A 20,830-nucleotide genomic window follows, 5' to 3' on the forward strand; every position below is an offset into this window, starting at 1 on the left:
AGAGAGAGAGAGAGAGAGAGAAAACAAGAGAACAAGAGAAACTGAGAAATTCTGAGAAACTAGTCTCCTCCGCTGACTTAGAATGACATGACTTTAAAGTCAGCATGACCCCGGCCCTGGAAGCGAGGTAAGTGACCCCGAGGCTCTCTGAGAGAACATGAAGTGCTGTATAAGAGTCTCCCCGCTGTGACTCATGTGGCCATGGGGCCCAGCGAGTGCCATCACCCCACAAAGGCCGTGGGGGCTGCATGGGCGAGCACGATAGTTGCTGAGCCGGCRAGGGCATCTCTCATGCTGCAGACATGGGCAGCTGGATGGGGCAATTTAGGGTAAGGAGGGACCCGACTCCAAGCCTTCCTCTGCCAGCAGAGCAAGCCTCTGCAACACCTGCTTATGATCTACTATCTGGCACAGGAAGGAGTTTTCCTTTTGAACTCTTACCTAAAATTTTGGCAGTTGTTAATATTTGCAATCAGTATAGGCTTGTAGAACCTCTGCTTCTTGTTCTTCTCTTTAAAGTCCTCAAAAGCATCCTTGTAGCTAGAGGGGGGGATTGGAAGAGGAGACAGGGATGAATAACTCTGCGCCTGCACCCCAGGGATGCTTTCYTGTCGCGAGCCGCCTTACTGCACCTTTTCAGAAAGGCAGCTAACTCCCTCGACAGGCAAGGTGATATCTCTTTGCCCAACTCAGCACTGAGGGCATCAGCTCGCTTCTGGCCTCCGTAGATATTCTAGCAAACAAAAAAAGAACGATTTCAAATGCATCACACTCCAAAAAGGCAGGTTTACTGGTTAAAAAGTCTTTTGTTTGGCTTTGTATTATAGGCAGGGAGAGGACGGGTGCAGTGGGTTGCATAGACAAGACTGTGGGCGCCAAAGCAGGCAAGAAGCTGAGTGGGGCCTGGGTAGGTGGGTGGCAAAGAGCCACAACCTCCTCCTGCCCCAGCTCTCCTGCGGGTGCTCCAGGGCTTGAACCAAGCACTGTGCCATGCAGCCCCAGTGATTCATGGCATTTGGGATAATTTTTAACTCCATTTTCAAACTGGGAACAGAGATCAAAAAGAAAGAGGCCTTAGGGAAAACCTCCAGAAGAGCAAATCGTTGGGAAAGTAGGGAAAGTGACACTTGGGTTTTGTTTTTCTGAATGTCATATGATTGCTTTAAAAAAGAAAAAAAAAGACCAAATTCAACCAGCTTAACATACAAAGGTTTTATTTCTGAAACAGAAACTGTACTAATTGTCTGCAGTGAGAGGAGGGAGAGAACTCCTTGTGGAGTCGCTGTGCAGGGGGAGTGAGGGGACAGGACGGATCTGCCTGCRAAATCCTCCCAGGAAGCAAGCCCAGCTTGCAATGAGTTACTGCTCACTCGCTCGGTTAGACGAGGCTGCATAAGTAGAAGTGAAGGTAGGATTCCCACTCTTTCTGCCCACTCAGTTTAGGGGARCTTTTCTTGGGGCTGGACCGCAGAGGTGGCCCTGAACTGCCAAGAGGCAGCAGGCTGCTCCCGAGGACAGGTTGCCTCGTGCCATGTGCCAGACTGAGACTGTGGAGACATGGGTGTGATCCTATACCACCAACTTAYTCTCTTGCCTGAAATAAGCCACTCAGCCTTTCAGGACCTCTGTTCCCYTCCGTCCCTGTCCTACACATGCTGTTTGAATGGCTGAATCCACTGGTGATTACAAAACACTGCCACATCATGATGAGGAGATTGTGTAAGATTTCCCATGGTATTTCCTTGCCTGCGCTTTAATGAGATACTTAGGGTTTCCTGAAACCCTAGCAGGGGTCGTTGCTCTCAAATGCTAAATAMATATAGGATGCAATTCTTTGTTCATAATAAAAGTTTGTGTTACCTGGATGGCAAGTATTGCTAATTCACTGTGAAAATGTCCATCTAGTTTCTCAGGTTCTTGATCTTTTTTCCATCCTAGGATTTCCGTTTCTAAACATCTACTCAGACAATTTTTGACAGTAGCCTTTAGGGAAGAAAGAACAACAACATTTACCACAAACTGGATATAACAGTTCCCGCTGTCTACTTGTGCAGATTGTTTTTCTTACCCGCCTATCATTTATCTGGCTCACTAGACTTTTTCCTTCTTTCTCAGCTGAGAAATCAAGACTCTTTGTTATGAAACACCTCCGTCGGAGGTATTGAATCTAAATGCTCAAAACCTAACTCTCCTCTAAATGTGCAAGCTCGGCACTCCTGCCTGGCAGCTTGCTTCCTGCGTGGGTGGAGGAAGAACTTCAACTTTGGTGTTGTGACAGTTTCACTTAAGATTGCTAAGGACCTTATTTACTTTGTTTGCACTTACTGGAGTCTGCAGGCTGCCCCAGGCAGGGTTATCAGGATCTAAGTCCCTGACTGCCATGTTAGTACGTAATTGATGATCTCTAGTGGCAGGAGGAAGACAGCAACTAATAAGAAGGTCTTAAGCAGCCCCATATGTCAGAACCTGAATTCCCAGAGCAGGGACTTGTTTGTGTGTAGAGCTCTGTACTACTCACTGGGCCCAATTTTGCAATCCTTTCTCATGACTACTTCTGATATTTTGTCTTTTTATATACATATATATATATATATATATGTATGTATGTATGTATTTGCTTTGATCCAGGTTTCTTGCCCATTGTGCAGTAAGACTTTCAAAATGATTTATGCAGTAGCTAGCATGTGTCTCTGCTGTATTTGTGCACATTGCAGCCCTCACACCTACCTTTCTCATCTGCAAACCATCACAGACTAGATTTAAACTTGGAACTTCTCTTCTAACTTTCCAGAATTCTAGCCTAAAGTTTTGAGGCATCTAAAGCATTAAACTTTGGGAGTATTGTAAGGTCACTTCTTGTGTTCATTAAGGGAAGAGTGATCCAAAAATTATAGAAACTGTTATTCTCTGCAAACCAGGTGACTTTTCATCAATGGGATGGATGTTTCAAGATCGGACCTGCACACATACTTGGACACTCACCCAAGGTCTGGGTATGATTTGTTTCTGGCATGGCTGCAAAGACTAGAAGTAATTCTGAAGCCATCATCTGTAAGAACAAGTTTTAGCTTCCTCTGGGGACAAAACAGTCAGCTGGAAAGTTACCCGTAAAGATTTGTAGCTTGATTTTTCTCACCTTCCTAACACAGGGTTTACAAGAACAGAGTAATCGTTTTCTGATGACGTCAAGGGCGTGAGGCTGGGTTACCCAGAGGGCAGCAGAGAGTTTGTTCTGCAAGTCTAATCTAGCAGAAGGCTGCTTTGTCTTCCAAAAAGAAAAAAAAATCATTCTTGCTTTTTCTTCTTTCCTGAAGCGTGAGTGGATTAGAGAGCAGAGAAGCATGCTCTCAGGACAAGTTAGCACTTCTCTGAGAGCTGAGCAGTCATACAACGGCGATAAGGGTAAAGGAGGCCTGAACAGATTCTTACCTCTTCACTGTCAAGGTATTTCTTTTCAAGCTCTTTGATCAGAGTTGATGGCAAAAGGCTTCCAAGCTTAATTTTTTCCAACTCCTCTGCTAAAACGTGATCTTTTCTTATGTCACTGGAATGAAAAAGCCAAACAGTCACATTTTCCAAGGGCAGCATAATTCAAGACAGCTGTTGATGCAAATGAGCAACACTTTTTGAGTATATCAGTGAAAGCCAGATGGAGATGTACACTGTCCTTAGTCTAGGCAGGACTTGGAAGAGAGGAAACTCTGCTGATGAGTGAGGGTGGGAGCCCCAGCAAGCCCAGAGAAGAGTCACACGCTGCCGCAGCTCTCGGGGTGTCTGCCAYGTCACTGCAGCGGGGACGGGGGCTTCAGAGCAACGGGAGGAACTAGCTCGAGGAAGCTGCCTTTCCCCATCAACAGTTTGCTCTCTGAGGAAACGTGCTTTTTGTGGCTCGTCTGTGAGGAAGGAGCGGGTGGTTTTACACCCTGCTGTTATTTCCCCACGCCATGCTGGCTGACCCGAGTGCTGCTGAGGTGTTTTGGGGGGAAGTTGTGGSGCAGAGCAGCCCAGGAAGGGCTCTGCCAACTGTAGAGKAGTTCAGGCCAAAGCTCATGGGAGGGCTGCTTTGGAAATAGCTTCTCCCTACTGAGCTGCAAAGAATAACTTTGGGCATTGCCTGATTCCTGTGTGTTTACAGATGACCCAGATGTACATTAATATATTACTGTGCTTCCCACACACTGGCTGTTTTTAASACAACACTGCAATCTCAGGCCAGGTCTTTCTGCAGCTGAGCCCTTCCTTCCTCCTTACCTCTTCTCCCTTTGCTCAAATCATTAAGAGAGGTGCTCATTGAGTAGACATCTAGACACTGCTTCTAGGAACACCCTGAGAAATAGCCGCTGCCTTGGCCAATTCAGTCCCGAGGACCAGGATACTGCTGGTGCTGAGCTCCACTCCACACAGCTACCGTTTTCCAAAYATGCTCTAGTTTAAGTCAAATCTTTCCTTATCCTGGTGTGATGGGAAGAAACTCTGTGATGCACATAGCTATGTAAAAGAGTAAAGGTTTTTCCTCCTTGGAATAGCACCATTATGCATTTAGGAGCTAAATATTCCGGGCTGTTCCCAAAGGAAAGTCATTCTCCAACTTGTGCAAGCGGATTCTTTGGCTAAGGGATTTATTGGCCATGGGGACTGCTGGTGTTGCTCTTTAGAGTGCATCATGATTCCTCCAGGTAATTATATGTGTGTCAGTTTTTGTTTTGTCAGTGTGTCAGTATTTTTTTTTTTTCATTTTGAACCTTGCAGACACACCCAATTTTCTCAGAATATGAAAGCATGGCATCTGGCTTCACTGACTACAGAGTGMTGAGTCTGCTATTAAAATATTGCCCAAATTTGCAATTAGCTCTTTGACCTCATGAACTAGAGCACAGCATTGGCTCTGGAAAAAATCCAAGATCGACACTGACTCATCATATTCTGAGAGCGGAACGAGAGGAGAAGGAAGTGGAGGCAAAGGTTTAGTGGCTTTAGAACAGTGAAAGAAACACTGCGCATATATTTACAGTTTTTTGTCTCAGAAATGAGACACCTTGATTCTACATCCAGTATACTAAGCAACAAGGACAAATCTTTTCAGTTTTACAGCATACAGTGGTTATGCATCTGAAGAGCAGCCCTTGGCTAGTGATGTCCTGTTACAGGGCTTCACCATTTGGTCTTCTTTTCCCACAGAAAGTACAGACTGTGGGTAATGCCTAAGTAACATCCTTTGGTGCCAGGATAACTGCATCTTAGATTGTTATTTAATGGCTTTTCTCAGCTCCAGCAGGCCAGAAAGCTTAAATTTCCAAATCTTCTAAGAATGAGTTCAGTTCTGCAACAGGTTGGACCTGCCCAAGTTACCCCTTCCACATGTGAAGCCCTAAGCACCTGCATGTATGACTACTGCTCAGAAGTCTGCTTGATGTGGGGAGATCTTGGTTTAAAGCATACCAGTCTGAAGCAAATGCCTTCCAACCATTCTGGCTAGCTGTTGTAAATCTGCACAACCTAGGCACACTGAAGTGATACCAATTCATAAAGCAAGCAAATGCGCGTTTTTTTTCCCAGCCAATGAAGCTGTTGATCACCAGAGATAAACACAGACGTAAAAGTGTCACTTACTTTGGATAAATGTTGTGCACCCATGAGAGAAGAAGGTAAATATCCTTGTCTTCCAGCTGAGATTCAGCAGTTTTCTTCAGCTGGGAGGCAAAATAATTGTGGTAGAGTTCTGCATATGTGCTGCACACACAAAACTCAGGAGGATAAAGCTGTTTAATGTGCTTCACTACTACTGTCAAATCTTCTTTCATTGTCCTCCCCATGTGCAGGAGATTTTGGCCAGCTGTAGAAAGGTTCTCAGTTGTTGGAGTACGACGTGTRTCTTTCATCTGAGTCTCTACAGATTCCTTTACTGTAGCCATCCAAAGCTCTTTCCATTTTCTAGGTCTAGATTGCATGTTTTGGTCAGGTGGATTCTCTGACAAATAACTCTGATCTTCTTTCTCTTGTTCTTTTAGTGCATCTACTGCTTGCTGCAATAAATCCGGTTTTGCTGCTGCTAAAAGTACAGAATCTTTTAAGATGTCAAAGACTTTATTCTTCAGAATTTCATAGAGGGACTCAATATCTTGCTGGCTGATTTTCAGTTCCTCTTCACCTTTGATAGAAAGGCTCTTCTCCAGGACAATCAAGTGTTGAGAAGCATCAGAAAACTTGTTCTCTTCAATGAGATCCATGATTTGTCTGACTGGGGAAAAAAGAACAACTTTTCTTTACCCAATAGTGAAGCTTTAAGTTTCTGTTTTACACAAAATAATGGCTCTGGATTACTATTTTCTTTATGTTTATGCTTCTATCATGCTAGCTCTTAGACTCCTTCACTATACAGAAAATCTTTCCGTGTATTTAAAGATTTGATTATTCCATGCATACCCCTAACTGGTAAAATAGCAATTTGAATATCTACCGCCAATGTGTTACATACAACAGATATTCAGGTGCTACCCATGATTTTTTCTGGGATTTAGTTCTGTTCACTCTTTTTATCTCCTTGCAGCGGTTGGGTTGCTAAACAAGGGTCCAAAAGTCTCTTSAGTTTTTAGCAGGCCTGAGGATATACCATCAGTTTTATGAGAATGAGTGAGGGGAGGAGTGGAATGGAAAATCCCATAGTTTTGAGAGCATATAGTTGCTCCTTGGAGCAGAACTGATGGAGAGGAAGAGTCACAAGGAAATGTCCCCCAGCACGACAGCCACGGTATCATGGTCAAAGGAAGCCTGCGAGGACAGCTCATTTGCTCATTGCCTTCCCTGCTCTGCTCATGACCACAGGAATTTGACRCATGGACCAAGGGTGTAGTGTGGTTCAGGGACTGAAGCAAGGAAAACAGCAAAATAGCTAACATAACTGGCATGTGGATCCCTCATATTTAAAGAAAAGTCAAATTCCTCAGGGTCAAAATGAAAGATTATTCMAAACTCAGCCTCTAAATTTAAATGAATATATTGCCTCAGTGTTGTTAGGAAACCCAGTAATGAGGAACACACARCAGTCTAATGGGTGGTAAAAAAGAAATAAACATATCAAAACAACCTGATCTGAGCAAAATTCTCAGAGTGCTGGAGAGTAAGTCTGAGTAATATACAGTTATTCCAAAATASTGAAAGAAATTGTACATTCTCTTCAAGTCCAGATCTATCACAGCRATGAAGACACAAGCATTTAGCAATTGTGATATCTAAACTTAAAAAAGAGAGAGATTAGGAGTGATTCACCCAATTCCATCCCATTAATATGACCTCAAATAATAATCAAGGTTTTAGAAAAAAATGTAGATGGAAAGAATAATGTAACTAAATAACAAGTTCTAGAGGAAATACCACATGGATTTTCCTGAAGTAGATTGGCATGATATAACCTGTGAAATTTTTGGATGACTCATTTAACGGGCAAGATAGATATGACTGAGCTATCCTATCTGACCTACAGTCCGTCACTTCCTATGGTGTGATCTGGGAAATTATCAGTTAAACTGGAGGAGGTATCAAAAATCAGTTTTGTTAGGTTTGTAAGGATGAGGGTTTGTATTAAAACCCGTGGGTGGAGAAAGGTTATGTTAATCACAGAACTAATCTTACTTAATATTCGCCTTAGTGACTACAGCACAAAAGCTGGGTGTGCCCGGTTGACATGTGCTGATTACACAGAATTCAGAGACTTTATTGAAATCGAGGGCTTGTTATACTTTACAGGAACAACAGATAACTTGAAGAGTAAATGGACTGAAATTTAATAGCACAATATAGTACAGTATACGAATTTAATAGAACAAAAGCTACTCAGGAATAGATAAGATTTTATGCTGCAAGCTGGATACATATAAGTTGGAAACGAAGGAGGAAGAAAGTTGCCTGAAGTACTAGTAAATCACTATCTTGAGTTGATTATGAATATGCCAGATATGATTCTAAGACATATCCAGAGACCAATATCCAGCAAAGACAGGAAAATGGTAACATTACTGCACCAAGCATGGGTGAGATCTCATCTGAAATACTTTCGAAATTCTGTGTGATTCATTTCAAAAAAAGAGACATTGRAAACAACACAACATAGCGGTCAGAGCAAAGGCATGAAGAGCCTGCCCTTAGGAGGTTTGGCTCATTTAGCTGACAAAAATAAAGGTTGAGGAGGATAAATACATCCCTTGGAATACATGTAGGGAAAACCACCAGTTAAGGATAGTAGTTGGCACAAATGGAAAGAGATCTAAATTAGCCAGGAATAGGCTKCTTTAGAAAGGAAATAATTTGCACTAAAACAGTGAGTCTTTGGAACAGCCTCCTAGTAAAGGAGGTRCAAACAAAAAATGGACTTATTCTAAAGTGCAGCTTGCTGTGTCTATGAACTGGCAATTTGGTACAGGTGAGGCTTGGACAGGCCACAGAGTTCTCTGCAGCACTGGGTTTCTATTGCCAGATGTTTTTCTACCTCTCTCCATCCCCTGGAACTAGAGAAGCTAGTAAGGTTCACTTTGCACAGAAGGCATGCAAAGCTGCAATTCCTTGGGGAAAGGGAGAAAGAACGGCCTAGTGACCAAAGCACTGGGATCTGAGATCACCATCTCTCAGTCCATGTTTCCCTGGGCTCCCTGGGGAAGTCACTATAATCTGGCTTTGCCTCTGTTTTTCTCACGGAGACAACTCTTCTCTACTGTATGCAGCCACTCTAAGGATAACYACAGTCTATGAGATGCTAGAGAGGATGGCTCAACACTTACCACCGAGCAATTTGGAATCTTTCTTCTTCTTAAGTGCACTCTTAAGGATTTTTATCAGTCCTTTCTTCCCCTTTTCAGGACTCTCCGCAGCAGAGACACAGCTCCCATTGCTCGTGATGGAAGATGTACGTGAGTGTCTGCAGGCCACATCTTGCTTTTCACATGTTTTTACATGATTCTTGGACCAGTTTTCAGAAAGCTCAGGACAAACTGGAACTTGCCCAGCTACTGATGTGGAAGGGTTTCCAAGCTGACTGTTTTCCTCAATGCAATCCTTTGATTCTTTGCGTATTCCAATAGGACCACTTTGGAGAAAGGGTAACATTTTCATCATTTTTCTTTTAACCTGTAAATTTCAGAAAGAATTGGTCAGATCATAACTGTTTGCATAAGATCTACAACGGCACAATGTGTTAAGGCATATAGCCATTTAGAAAAAGAAAGTTTCTATAACTGTTTCTCAGTGTGTGGGGAGCTCTAGAGCACATCTGGCATACCGTTTTGCAGGAGAGCTCCCAAGCAAAGTATCTTCAGATGATCGAGAGGATGGAAGCAACTCTCTAGTCTAATAAAGGACGTAAAAAAACRTAGATGTGTGATTTTAAGGTGATTCAGAATAGCGTGGTTGAAAACTAGTCTATCTGGATGCAGGAGAGCAGAGCTCTTCCAGAGACTGCTGAGGAAGCAAGGAAGTAGTGATCATGGGCACTGCACACAAATAGGCAGCCTATGCCCATTCAGAGCAAATACTATGTGTTTATATGGGCTCAGGATCAATTTTAACCTTTCTCAGAGCCATTTTTCCCCGATCTTTGCTCATCTGGTTGTAAATCTGTTTGTGGAAGCAACCTTGCACACTGAGTTTGCAATTACAGCATGAAACGGAGAGTAGCCTGCTAAGCCAAGTATGCCACATGCTTCACTGAGCAATTAGTCCTGCTGAGCAAAAGCCTTGCTGGTTTCTCTCTGTTCCCATTTAAGCCAGTAACAAAATGCTCAGCCTTACTGAGGAGGAATCCYTGAGGAGGCAGCTGGGAGTTCAGAGCCATCAGGGATGTGACATAATGGGAAGGACTGGAGTGTCGGAGGCAGAGCCTCCCGAAGCAAGGAAGGCAACTTCAGCGTAACTTGAGCACCCTCAACTATCTGTAAGCAATTGCCTCATCTGCTGTGTTGAAATTCTGGGCTTTGCTGCAAGCCCTGGCCTGCACAGAAAGCAAATTCTAATAAAATTGGGAGTGCTAGTGAGGGGGCTGCTGCATGTCCAGAACTGAGAAGGAAATGTGGACAGGGCAGCAGGATTGGGCTGGTTTAGTCCTGTTTGGGAAGAGACTATTCTGCCAGAGTGTTCCTCCACCAGTGAGACTCCTGTCTGCCCCAACATCCTCCTACACTACAAATAGTTAGCAATAAATACATTTGTTATTGTAATCATATCTCCTTTTACATTTATATTTATAAATTATTTATGTATTAATATACAGCATATAATGTATTCTTATAGCTCTGCAATTACATTATAGTTAAATTATAACAACCATTATTATTATCATCATTCATGGTAAATAAAATAAGTTAATCCCTTGTTCCAACAATGTTTTTAAAGTGACTTTCTGGGAGACCAGTGCAATTCTGTATGAAGAACTCTTAGGCAAGTTTTGGGTTACTCTCACTGAATAAGAACATTGGAATTAGTGTGTAAATAAAGGAAGAATTCAGCTTCAGTTATGAGGCCACAGTGTGATGATCTTCAAATACCCTTCTAAGTTTATGCTGTTAATAAGCATTATGTTGACATAAACTGTGATCCTTATTTCTGGAAAAACAGTTGCAAGACTCTGGCTCTTTGTTTTAGTTTGGACCACTGAAGTATGAAGTTAGTCATATCGGATGGTATCCGATCAGATGGAAGAGAGCCTGGCATCATTAAAAAGCATGCCTTCTCCAGGAAACAAGCTAAAGACATGTTCTGTGACCTTGGGCACAGTGTAAAGTTAAATCTAAGGTGCAGCTATCACTGAATGACACAACAGTGGCTCATTTGTTTGAGAGATTGAGTAATTGGTCAATGGAGCTGTTTTTTCCCAGAACAGTGGCACCAGTCCCTCAGGAACAGAAAAGGGAATCTGAGCATGAGGATTCCCCTGGAGGCAGTATGAGACATGGCTGAAACAACAGATATATTTCTTCACTTTATCAGAATTATCATGGAGAAGGAAAGGAGGAAGAAAAAAATAACAATGCATCAGGGATTCTATAGAAATGTTCAGTACTTATCTTATTTTCATAAGGCTGTCCTCCTGGCCTGCATTTCCCAATACTATCCTGCATCTAGATTCATTCCTCCAAATTCCTTTCTTCCTTGTTTGTCATAGGGCTGTAGATCCAACAGCAATACTCACTTTTGACCAGCTCAAGCACTAGCCCAACATTCATCAGTTTGCCACTGCTGCTTTGTGCACGTTTGTATCTGCAGCTGGAAGTACCAATAAACCTGTCTTGAAATGCAGCCGCAGTTCCTTAGAGCAAGCTGTATGAAAACACCCCACTCATTTTCTTTCCTTTGTCATTGTCCAGCCAAGCACTTTCTGCAAGAAAGGCTCAGCGAGGAGGAGGTGGCACTGCTTATAGCAGGAGGGCCCCTGCAGGAGAGTCCTTCCGCACAAGCCTGCTTCTTGCTTTTCTCCCAGAGCATCTGCTCCCAACCTCTGCGGCAGCTGGGTATACCCAGAGGCCACATCTGGGTCAGATTGCTGAGGGATGCTCTTATATGTTTATGTTCTGCTCAAGAATAAAAGCTTGTTAAAGCTGCAGAAGGCTCCTAATTGTTTTAGCAGTTAATACTTTGGGAAATGCTGAACCATTTCCCAGAAATAAAGCTTGTATCCTGCTCTTGGGTAGTTAAATGATTTAAGATCATGAATAGACAGATTCCAGCCATTCATTGTCATCATCATCATTATTAATGTTATTTAATAATAATAAAAAGTCACGCTATTCATAGTTTGTGGCAGGACAGATCCAATTATTTTTGACACAGCACATTCATCATATGGGTTGTAACCTGATCATCAGCAGAGCACATTTAGCATCACCTGCTATTCTAGTCTATGTCAAAGCCCATGCAATGAGGACGACCGTGCTATTGAGTGAATGGTCAGGAAAGGAATCAGCGGGTGCTCGGGCTGCCTTGTTCTGTGGGCCAGATCTCTGGAAGGGGGGCATCATTTTGCATATCTCTGTGCTGGTGCTCTCCTGGGGTGGGCAGCAAGGGCAAGCACGATGAGCGGGCGTGAGGTGGATCAGAGCCATGAGATGGAAAGACAGAACCTGGGCTCTGAGCAGGGAGGCTTTCTCTTTTAATCGTTTGCTGTAAACAATCTTCACAGAAGTCGCATGCTTAAAAATGAGCTCATTCATTAGTGGTGGCTCATGGCATGTCAGAGGAGCACTTAAGGAAGAAATTTATAATTACTTATTCTGCAATCTTTGCTGATCTTTTTCTTGTCCATTTTTTTCCTAAGCTGCTGCCAGTATTATCAGAAATTTGTTGGGATTTTTATTCCTTTCCAGCCCACTGACATTCTAGATCATGAAGATTTATGTCTCTTTTGTTTTAAAAGAAATCCCCACTCTCCTTCATTCTTTCAGAAACCTGAAGCTTTAGCGATTTGTTCCTTGCATTTCTATTAGCTTTTTCTTCTACCCTCTGATCATCGTGAAAGTGATGCAGCCCCTGTCCACCCGAGAGAACTGCACGAGCTCACACTACATTTAAACCAATAAAGCAGAACATACAGCTACATGGCTGCTAAGATTTTAGTTTACTTGGGACTATTCAGTCGTGACAACCTAAATAATCTGCTAGTAAATCTAAATAAAGAGTCTACTGAGGTGCCAATCTCGGCCTGTCAAACTGCCCCAACCATCCCAAGTTGGGAAGACCTGCCAAAGTGGCTGTTTTTTCCTACCCGTTTTTGTTAACGGGTTGGGGTGTTAAACAGAGATTCCTATGACAGGGACAGGGGACCTGGGGGACTTAAGGAGAATGGTAGTGGCAGAGTGGAGCATGCTGGGACATCTCACACAGTGCAAGATGCCTCAGTTTGGGGAGTTGAATGGGGCCCCGATGGTTTTGGCAAAGCACACTACAGCTCTTCCAGTGCATGTCTTTTGTGCACAGCCCATTTCATGTCCGTAATTAGTCAAGCTCAGCTCCCTGAAAGAGTTTTCCACATGAATTTTTTGGGAAGGTCATCATGGGTTTCACGGTGACCTTGTTGGCTCTTGCTATTAGGCCTGTCTGCTTCTCTGTGGTTCACTGCAAGATGGGGGCCTGAATCMCTTTCTGCCCTGAGTACTGAACCTCCCTGATTTCAGAGGAACCTAAACAACCGTGACCCTCTGGTTTGTCTACATCGTGAAACACAGGTTGGTTGTAAGAGATCCAAAGTGACTTTAAACCATGTACAATCTGTCTCAAGAACAACATAGGTACAGTCACACAGTCACCTAAATATTCACATAAATATGTGCCTTTGATCTATGAACAAGCAAAGCTCTGTCCTGCCTCTTCACCACTATTACTGGCCGGCAGGTTTACCCTAAGATGGGGGCACCTACCTGTGGTACTAGCCCACCCTCAGCTGGCAGTGTATAAAATACTTATTGAAAGGGCTGAGGATTCCCAGATGCCTTAGTCACTTTTAAATGAGGGCTTGATTTCCCTGAATTACTTAAGCACAATTGAAAATAGTCCTATAAGGCAGTGTCTCCTGTAAGCAGTGAGAATTTTTCAAGTAGCAAGAGAGAAGAGAAAATTATGTATGTATATTATTATTGCAAAACCATTATATCAACCATGAAGGGAAAATATAGTACATATTACTCTTGCTTTGAAATTACATATTGTCTTTTCAAACAACTACCACCACCGAAAGGAAAACAARCTGCTGCTGTCTAGGACTCGGTTTTAATGTTATTACTCCCAAAGCCACATCCTGYACTCAGGCTTTTACAAGGCTTCATTTCACAGAAAGAGTTACTGGTGCATTAGCAAACCCAAACCTAATTTTCCCAGAGAGTTCTATTTCTGTTTGATCAACTATATCAGCCTGAAAGTCCCTTGGCAGAGGGCAGGCTGGTRAATATTCTGGAAAATGCCTGCTTCATGCTTTCTGCTGAGATCTTGGGAGTGATTGTGAGGGAATAAGAATTCTTGATCAGCCATCAGTTCTAATCACAGGTCTCATCCTTACTTTGCAGCAGCCTCAAGAAGTCCTACTTTAAATATGCCGAGGATGCAAACTCCGAGCTTGAAATCCACCTTCATCGAATACCCCAGGAAGGGATGCAGTGGATGTGAGACAGCTGCCTAAGGGTAAAAGGGGATTGCAGACAGGCTCTTATGTATTCTGGGAAGAGGCAGCTTCTAGGTGTAGAGTGAGACTTTCTTGCCTTTCAGTTGTATCCACCAAACCTTGAGCACAGCAATGCAGAAGTGCGACAACTCAACCCGGCCACTCTAGCAGTATGCAGGACACAGGAGTTGTCTGAGACATAGCCAGAAGGCTTTGAAAGAGTGCTTTGCTAATGCAGTTAGGCCAAGTGTATCATAATCCAATATTTATCCTGTGATTTAGGAGAAAGTCATTCCCTTCTTAAGGGAGACAAATCTAGGAGAGAAGAGGGACAAGAAGYACTAAACTTAATCTAGATCGTGGTGCCAAGATCTATGGGTTAGGATGCTTCTGTGCTGAAGACTGGGGGAGAGCGTCTTCACTGCTTGCACTTTGTGTTCATGCCCTGAAATTTGGAGAGTGCGTGACAGAAATTGGACACAGCTGTCAGAATGCAATTGCCAGATACACATTCTTGTGGTCTCCAGCTCTAGGACGTAGTTGGAGCTATCGTCCTTCCGGTTGTTACTGGAACAGCAATTTGATTTACTCTCTATTTTGGTTCTTACAAGATGTGGCTAAAATCTGTCTCTTTGCAGGAGAATAYGTCCTTTAGCACTTTCTCCTTATTGTTGCTCTGTCTCATATGTAACAGAGAACCATCAGCCTAGCCAGCCTTGCAACAAGTGAGATGGGAGCRAGAAGCAAAGAGGGGCAGAGGGGTGGGAGAAGAAGGAAAGGTACCAGTCCCGCAGCGGGGGGGGCAAAGCGCCGAGCTTCACAGCATAGACAGGAGGCACAAAGGACTTACTCTCTGCTGTGGATCCCGGGTATGATCCCAAAGCTCAGAGTCAGGCTGAAGTGCTGGCTGCTAGCTGTGCTCTGCTGCTGCTGGCTGCTCACTGCTGCTGCTCTGGATGCCTCAGGGCAGGGATGATATAAGGGGAGGGTGCAGAGGCGGAGACCTGACCGTGCAGGGAACCCTGTGGCTTGGAAACTCCGCCTGCCCATCCACTCCAAAAACGGGCTCAGGCCAACGGGAGGTGAGAAATCCCCTTGGACATGGAATAAGTCCCCCTGGGCAGGGCACTGGTGTGCCYGGGTGCTAATGCCATCTGCCTTAAACTGACCCCAGTGGAGGAGCTGAGCTGGGGAGTCACAGCCCAAAGGACCATCCAATGGGACACGGGGGCACCTGGCCTCGCTGTCCACTCAGTCGTTCCATGGATAGTGCCAGCTTGGAATGTCCAACACGGAGTTCGAATTGGCTGGGTGGCTTCTGACGGCATCGCATTYGCAGTGACATCATAGCCAGGCGGACGAACCACAGCCCTGGATTCTCCGAGATCGCCACAGTCCATGTCCTCGGTAAGAGCCTCCAGCAGAGCAGCGCATGCTCCTGCCTSGGCATTCCTGCCAAGCGGGTCGAAGGGAGGAAGTCTTCGGTGGGACCTCTGGGGTTCTTACACGTGACGTGTCCATCTCTCAGCACAGCCTCTGAAACCAGCGTCAGGGACAAAGGAGGCAGGGGAGATGCGAAAACTCTGCTCATGGAGCAGAGCATTGCCRTGGGCTGGTAAGGATGAGGCACATGTCGGGGAGCACAGACCGCTGGTGCTGGGGTGCCTGGGCCACGGCTACCAACAGGACYTCACTGTGCATGGGATCCTGCATAACTCACAAGGCAAAGCACCCATCCCAGACCAAGATTCACCAGTCTTTAGCACTCCAAGGGGACAGCAATATCATCAAGCACCTTGAGTGAGGTAGCTTGAGCACCTGTGCGGAGACATGGACTTCCTCTCTCCAAGAGCATCTGAACCTGTCTTCTGCTTGCAGAAGAGGGATTTGTCTTCCTGATCTGCCTCTGTGATTTCTGAGAAGATTGTCAGCCCAGTACTGCTTGTGAAGTGTGCATGCTGTGGAGGGGGTGTTTTCTGGGAGACAGTGGGAGATGGCAGCAGCTGCAGAAGCACTACAGGTCCCATATCCCTTTTGCAGATGATCTCAAAGGCTGTCAGAAGCTGCACTGATGCTTACCTAGATGTTTTCAGTTTGGAGAGGCTTCTGAATCCACCCGAATGAGACCTGGGCCCAAAYAGCTGACCTCCCTGAGGGAAAATCGACATGTGATGGTCCTGCAGATGCTAGCATTGCTGCTGAACTACCAGTGTCACTTCTCCCCTTCCCTGTGAAGCAGAGCCACAAGGGCAATAGAAGGCAGTGAGCAGGCCTCAGTGTCCAGTCACTGTGCCCAGGACAATTTCTGGTTTATCTTTCACAGTTACAGTTCAATGCAAAACACCTAAATGGTCCAGAGACTTAAATCTGGGTGTGCATCTGGAGCTGGCATGGTGCTCCTGGTGCTCAYACTCAGTGCTGTGCAGAGGCCCAGCATTCATGGAGGGCCACGTGGGCTTRGCCATGGGGGCATCTCCCAACAGCAGACGTGGTCTGTGACCAAAGTTTGTACTGGAAGAAAGCGCCTGTCTGAGCAGACAGGGTGCTGGATGGAAGAGGTTTCTGCTTATCTGCACCATTTTGGCAGGCATCCTGCCACCCTGGCACTGCTGCTTTCCTCTCTGGGACTCTGTCCTCTAAAGTACCACAGGAACAGAAAAAAACAAATCGTCATYCCAAACAATTACTGAAAAAGCAGGAAGTGGAAGCAGAGGGTTGGCCCAGATGGAAAAACACGTGATCTCTTATGACTGGAAAACACTGATTCATCTCAGGCCAGGCTGCGGGTTGAGCGGCACAGAGGGTCCCCTTCTGGGATTGCCGTGGGTTAGGTCTCCGGCTGTTTGACAGTAGGTGGCTGGAAACTACTGTGGTCACGCGACAGAAGCACAGGGTGCCCYGTCATTCTGAAAATCACAGGAAACACAAAACGGCAGGAGTGCCGTGCAGTGGTTTTGTGCTTAGCCACCTTCTCTGATGGCAATATGGGGTGAAAGGGAAGGCTTGCAAYCACACAGCACAAGGCAGAGCTGGGGCAGCGGGGCTCGAGTGGAGACCTAGCTGGAGACACCTACACCAACCCTTCGTGCAGCAAGGGCAGCACTGGTGACACGTCCCAGGCCCACCTAAACATCTCTTCAAATATTCAGTAACTTCTTGTATTTGGTGCCCTAGAAGAGCTACTATTTTATGAGATAGGTGTCTCGTCCCTGGTTAACATAGGAGCCCTGGCGTGCAGGACACTTCTGCAGTGAGCGCTGCAGGGGAGCCCACGGGAGTCTGCTGCTCAGCTTGGTAACAAATGTTGCTGCAAATCTGCAAGTGTCCTTGACTGTTTTCCCAGATAAATGTTTAAATAGGATGATTTAGGTGGGATATAAAATACATTCACATAGTGGGATCTGTTGCAGAACCTCATCTTGAGCTACTGTAAACTAACTTCAGCAGGGTCAGGGCARTTCTGCTGGCAGAAAGAAGCCTCCTTACCCCTCACCTCACTTCCAGGCATGTATATGACATCTTRTCATCAGACCTCAGATTAAAGCTCAGAGCTTAAGCATAATGATTCAGGTATCTGTATTTACTGGAAACCAGCCTATTACTGCCATCCTCCTGCTGATCCACCAGATCATGGCATGGCTTGTCTGTGTAGCCTGATTTCCAAGACAGTTTTGCACGATGACTAGCCAGTTTGTACCAGCCTGTATATATTCTAGTACTCTATGCGAACTTTTCTGTGTTCCATAGCTACTCGGAATATATTGCCTAGGGCTACACTGATATTCTGTGTTTATAGTTTACCTGTCTAGGAAGTCTATCTAGCTTGTGTCTGTAGTTTACCTATCCAGGACAGTTTACCTATCTACCTATCTTAAGTCTGAAATTTTGAGACATCCCAGTTTTTGAACTTGCTCCCATAACATATAGGATATATTTTTCAGCTGTAGTCTTCACTTAACAGCAAGAGTTACTTCAAAGATTTCTAGCTTAAATTTGCAGATGCTTCCTTAAATTTGAACAGCAAACTCTCATGGGATCATGCCCCTCTTCTGTTTCCGTCACCAAAGAGTTACCCAGTAGCAGTGCTAATACCCAAATTTGGATGGGCAAGAGCTTACAAGTGGGATGTTCCTCTACTCAAAAATCTTCTGAATATAGTGCACTATGGAATGAATGATTTAATTTATCTATAATAATGAAAAAATATAAACAAGAAGAGTTGATAAGTATATTATTTTGAAGTGACTTTTGAATTTCCTCTTTCAGCATGCTGGAGAATTACTGTCTTTCCTTGCTAACCAAAGGTGTGTCAAAAAGCAGATTGCCTTGAGAGTAAAGCTTCCTGGAGTCTATTCGTTCAATATGCTCATTCATTGACAGGTATTTGAGATTTTTGTTGAAGCTTGTTTTAGTTACCCTAATCGCTAGACAAAAGAAGCATTATTTTTCCTGTGGGATTTTCCACAGCTAATTCAAGCTTATTTAAGCCTTACGTAAGTCCAGCTGCACATGCCTCAATAGTAGGAAGCTGACATGTCTGCGTGCAACCCACTGGCAGTGGGGAGGCCACATCCTGGGGCAAGCATGCACCATAAGGCACCTTCCGCTGGGACTGGGAAACCAGTGCCAGCAGCTGGTGGGGGAGACAGGGGAGGTCAGCCTGAAGTAGGGAGAGCTGGAAAATGCTTCTAACGTGAGGCTGGGCTGGAAAGGCTGTGAGGCTGGGGTGAGGTGATGACCAGCCTTCCTTAAGGCCCGGGCGACCGTGTGTGCAGCAGCCCAAGGTGGCACGGGGAACGGATGCCGAGGTCGCCAGCCAACCTCCCTGCAGCCTCCCTGTGCTGCTGGGAGAGATGACCTTACACCACAGAGGAGCAGAGGAGTTAACAGACAGCCATTTCTTTATAATATTTTGGTGGCCTACTCAGGATGGAGGCATTTTAAAGTAAGTGTTGAGTCTGGCTCCCCCTGCAATYGGGAGATCTGGGTATGCCCCAAGCTAGAGGAGAAGCTCCCAGGCTCTCAGGTGCTGAGTGCCTAGGGAGAGTCTCAGTGGTGCAGAGCTGCCTAGGAACCATTTTTTTTTAATAGAAAGCATTTGTCTTCTGCTGCCCCCCAGGGTGAATGTGTCCGGCATGCTAACTTCCTGTGCCGGAGAGATGCTCGCATTTGCTCTCTGGCAGGCAAGCGGAGAGGAGCCAGCAGCCTCTGTCTCTCTAACCCGTGCTTAGAGATGGAGACTTCCAGTCTGAGACTGAAGGGATGAGACAGGAGGAAGGAAAGCTGCTTCTTGCTGCCTGTGCTGCACCAGACCACCAAAACAGTCCAGTAAAAGAGCCATTAAACATCCCCTATGCCCAGGCTCTGGGCCTCCATCCTGACCATACATGAACTGGGCTTTGGTAGGAGCATTTTTTTCCTGCTTTTCTCTCACTTTCTTATCTCTCCACAAAGACAGCCCATGGGACTTGCAGGGGCTACCACCACATAGAGGACACCAACAACATCCACTGTGCCTTGAATTGCTTGGAGCTAGCTCCTTCACTATTTCACTATTTCACTTCTTTAAATGTCCAGCACATCTGGAGATTCTTCCTTTAGTTCTGCTTAATGCGGGGTGAGGTATTTTGACAGAAGTGGGGCAGGTACAGACAGAGTAACAGAGGAAATTCTGGGGTCCTCCTGAACTTGTGGGGTAAACAGGTGAAGTGACCATGCCAGTCATATTTATCTGACTTTGTCCATAAAATTATAGAGTTTGGGGTCAGTGAAAGGGCTGAAAGTTTGAATTCTGAAGACTGATTCAAATCCAAAGACCTGAGCAATGGCRGCCAGGCCATGGAGCTGGGCCAAGCTACTCTCCCTGAGCGCAGAGACAGTGGGGTCAGTAGGTGCAAAGAAACTTGCYGGTTCAAAAAGCTGTGTTTGTTCAGCTGCTGAAACAAAGCAGCTGACAACCTGCAGGAGGTCTGGAGGAGATGAACCAGCTCTCCAGACAGTTGTAGTTGTGTATTTTAACTCAGACCCRTCAGGTCATAAAAGGATTGCTTGGGTGATGTGCTTGCCAAAATATGATACTTTTGATTGATTGGGATGTTTTTCCCTTCAGTATTCATGATGACTGCAGTAATGGAAGGAAAGGCTCTATTCCTTCATCAGCAACTGAGCTCAGAAAGCTTAGGAGGAGGAAGGCTGTGAGAGGCCAGGACCAGAGCATGGGAACTGAAAGGTGAGGGGACTTGGATTCACTGCGCAGAATGTGTCATGCAGCACAAACTGCTATTGGAAAAGTTCCTGTGGCAATTGATGAATGCTTCACATAAAAGACGTAAATAATAGTGAGCAAAAATGAAAGAACCAAGACTTGTCTGGGATGAATATCTTAACTCACCAGGATGAAGCTTTGCTTCCTCTTGCAGTTTCTTTGCGTGACAGTGAACTGATATTCTCCTAGTTTGCAGCTAACTGGACTCATAKCTGTCTGATGGCCTTGCCATCAAAGTGGGAACAGGGAGTCCTTCCTGGAGAAGGGTGTCCTGCTGTGATGGAAGAAACCTCTCAAGCTGGCAAGACTGTCATTTCCAGCCACTGGGACACGCACTAACCAGGGAACTGTAGGAAAGGAAGACAAAGCAAGCAAACACTGATGTGTACTATGTAAGCTCAGAGAGCTCTCCTAGACCGAGTAAGTATCAAGTT

The 20,830-nt window shown here is 45.1% G+C and overlaps 1 protein-coding gene across 1 annotated transcript in view; it reads right to left on the reverse strand.

Moving 5' to 3' along the window:
- Window positions 1-15,113, reverse strand: part of TNFAIP2 (TNF alpha induced protein 2) — a 20,576-nt gene extending 5,463 nt beyond the window's left edge. The window contains exons 1-7 of the mRNA XM_085317396.1: window positions 14,982-15,113; window positions 8,772-9,117; window positions 5,611-6,238; window positions 3,430-3,544; window positions 1,861-1,983; window positions 633-733; window positions 442-540 (exon numbers count right to left, since the gene is read on the reverse strand). Coding sequence (XP_085173522.1) covers window positions 442-540; window positions 633-733; window positions 1,861-1,983; window positions 3,430-3,544; window positions 5,611-6,238; window positions 8,772-9,105 — 1,400 coding nt within the window. The 5' untranslated portion in view covers window positions 9,106-9,117; window positions 14,982-15,113. The remainder of the gene's footprint in view (window positions 1-441; window positions 541-632; window positions 734-1,860; window positions 1,984-3,429; window positions 3,545-5,610; window positions 6,239-8,771; window positions 9,118-14,981) is intronic.
- Between the last annotated feature and the right edge of the window lie 5,717 nt (window positions 15,114-20,830).

This window comes from Rhea americana, unplaced genomic scaffold (assembly GCF_003343005.1).
Source record: "Rhea americana isolate MKP2758 unplaced genomic scaffold, rheAme1 scaffold_5, whole genome shotgun sequence".
NCBI lineage: Eukaryota > Metazoa > Chordata > Aves > Rheiformes > Rheidae > Rhea > Rhea americana.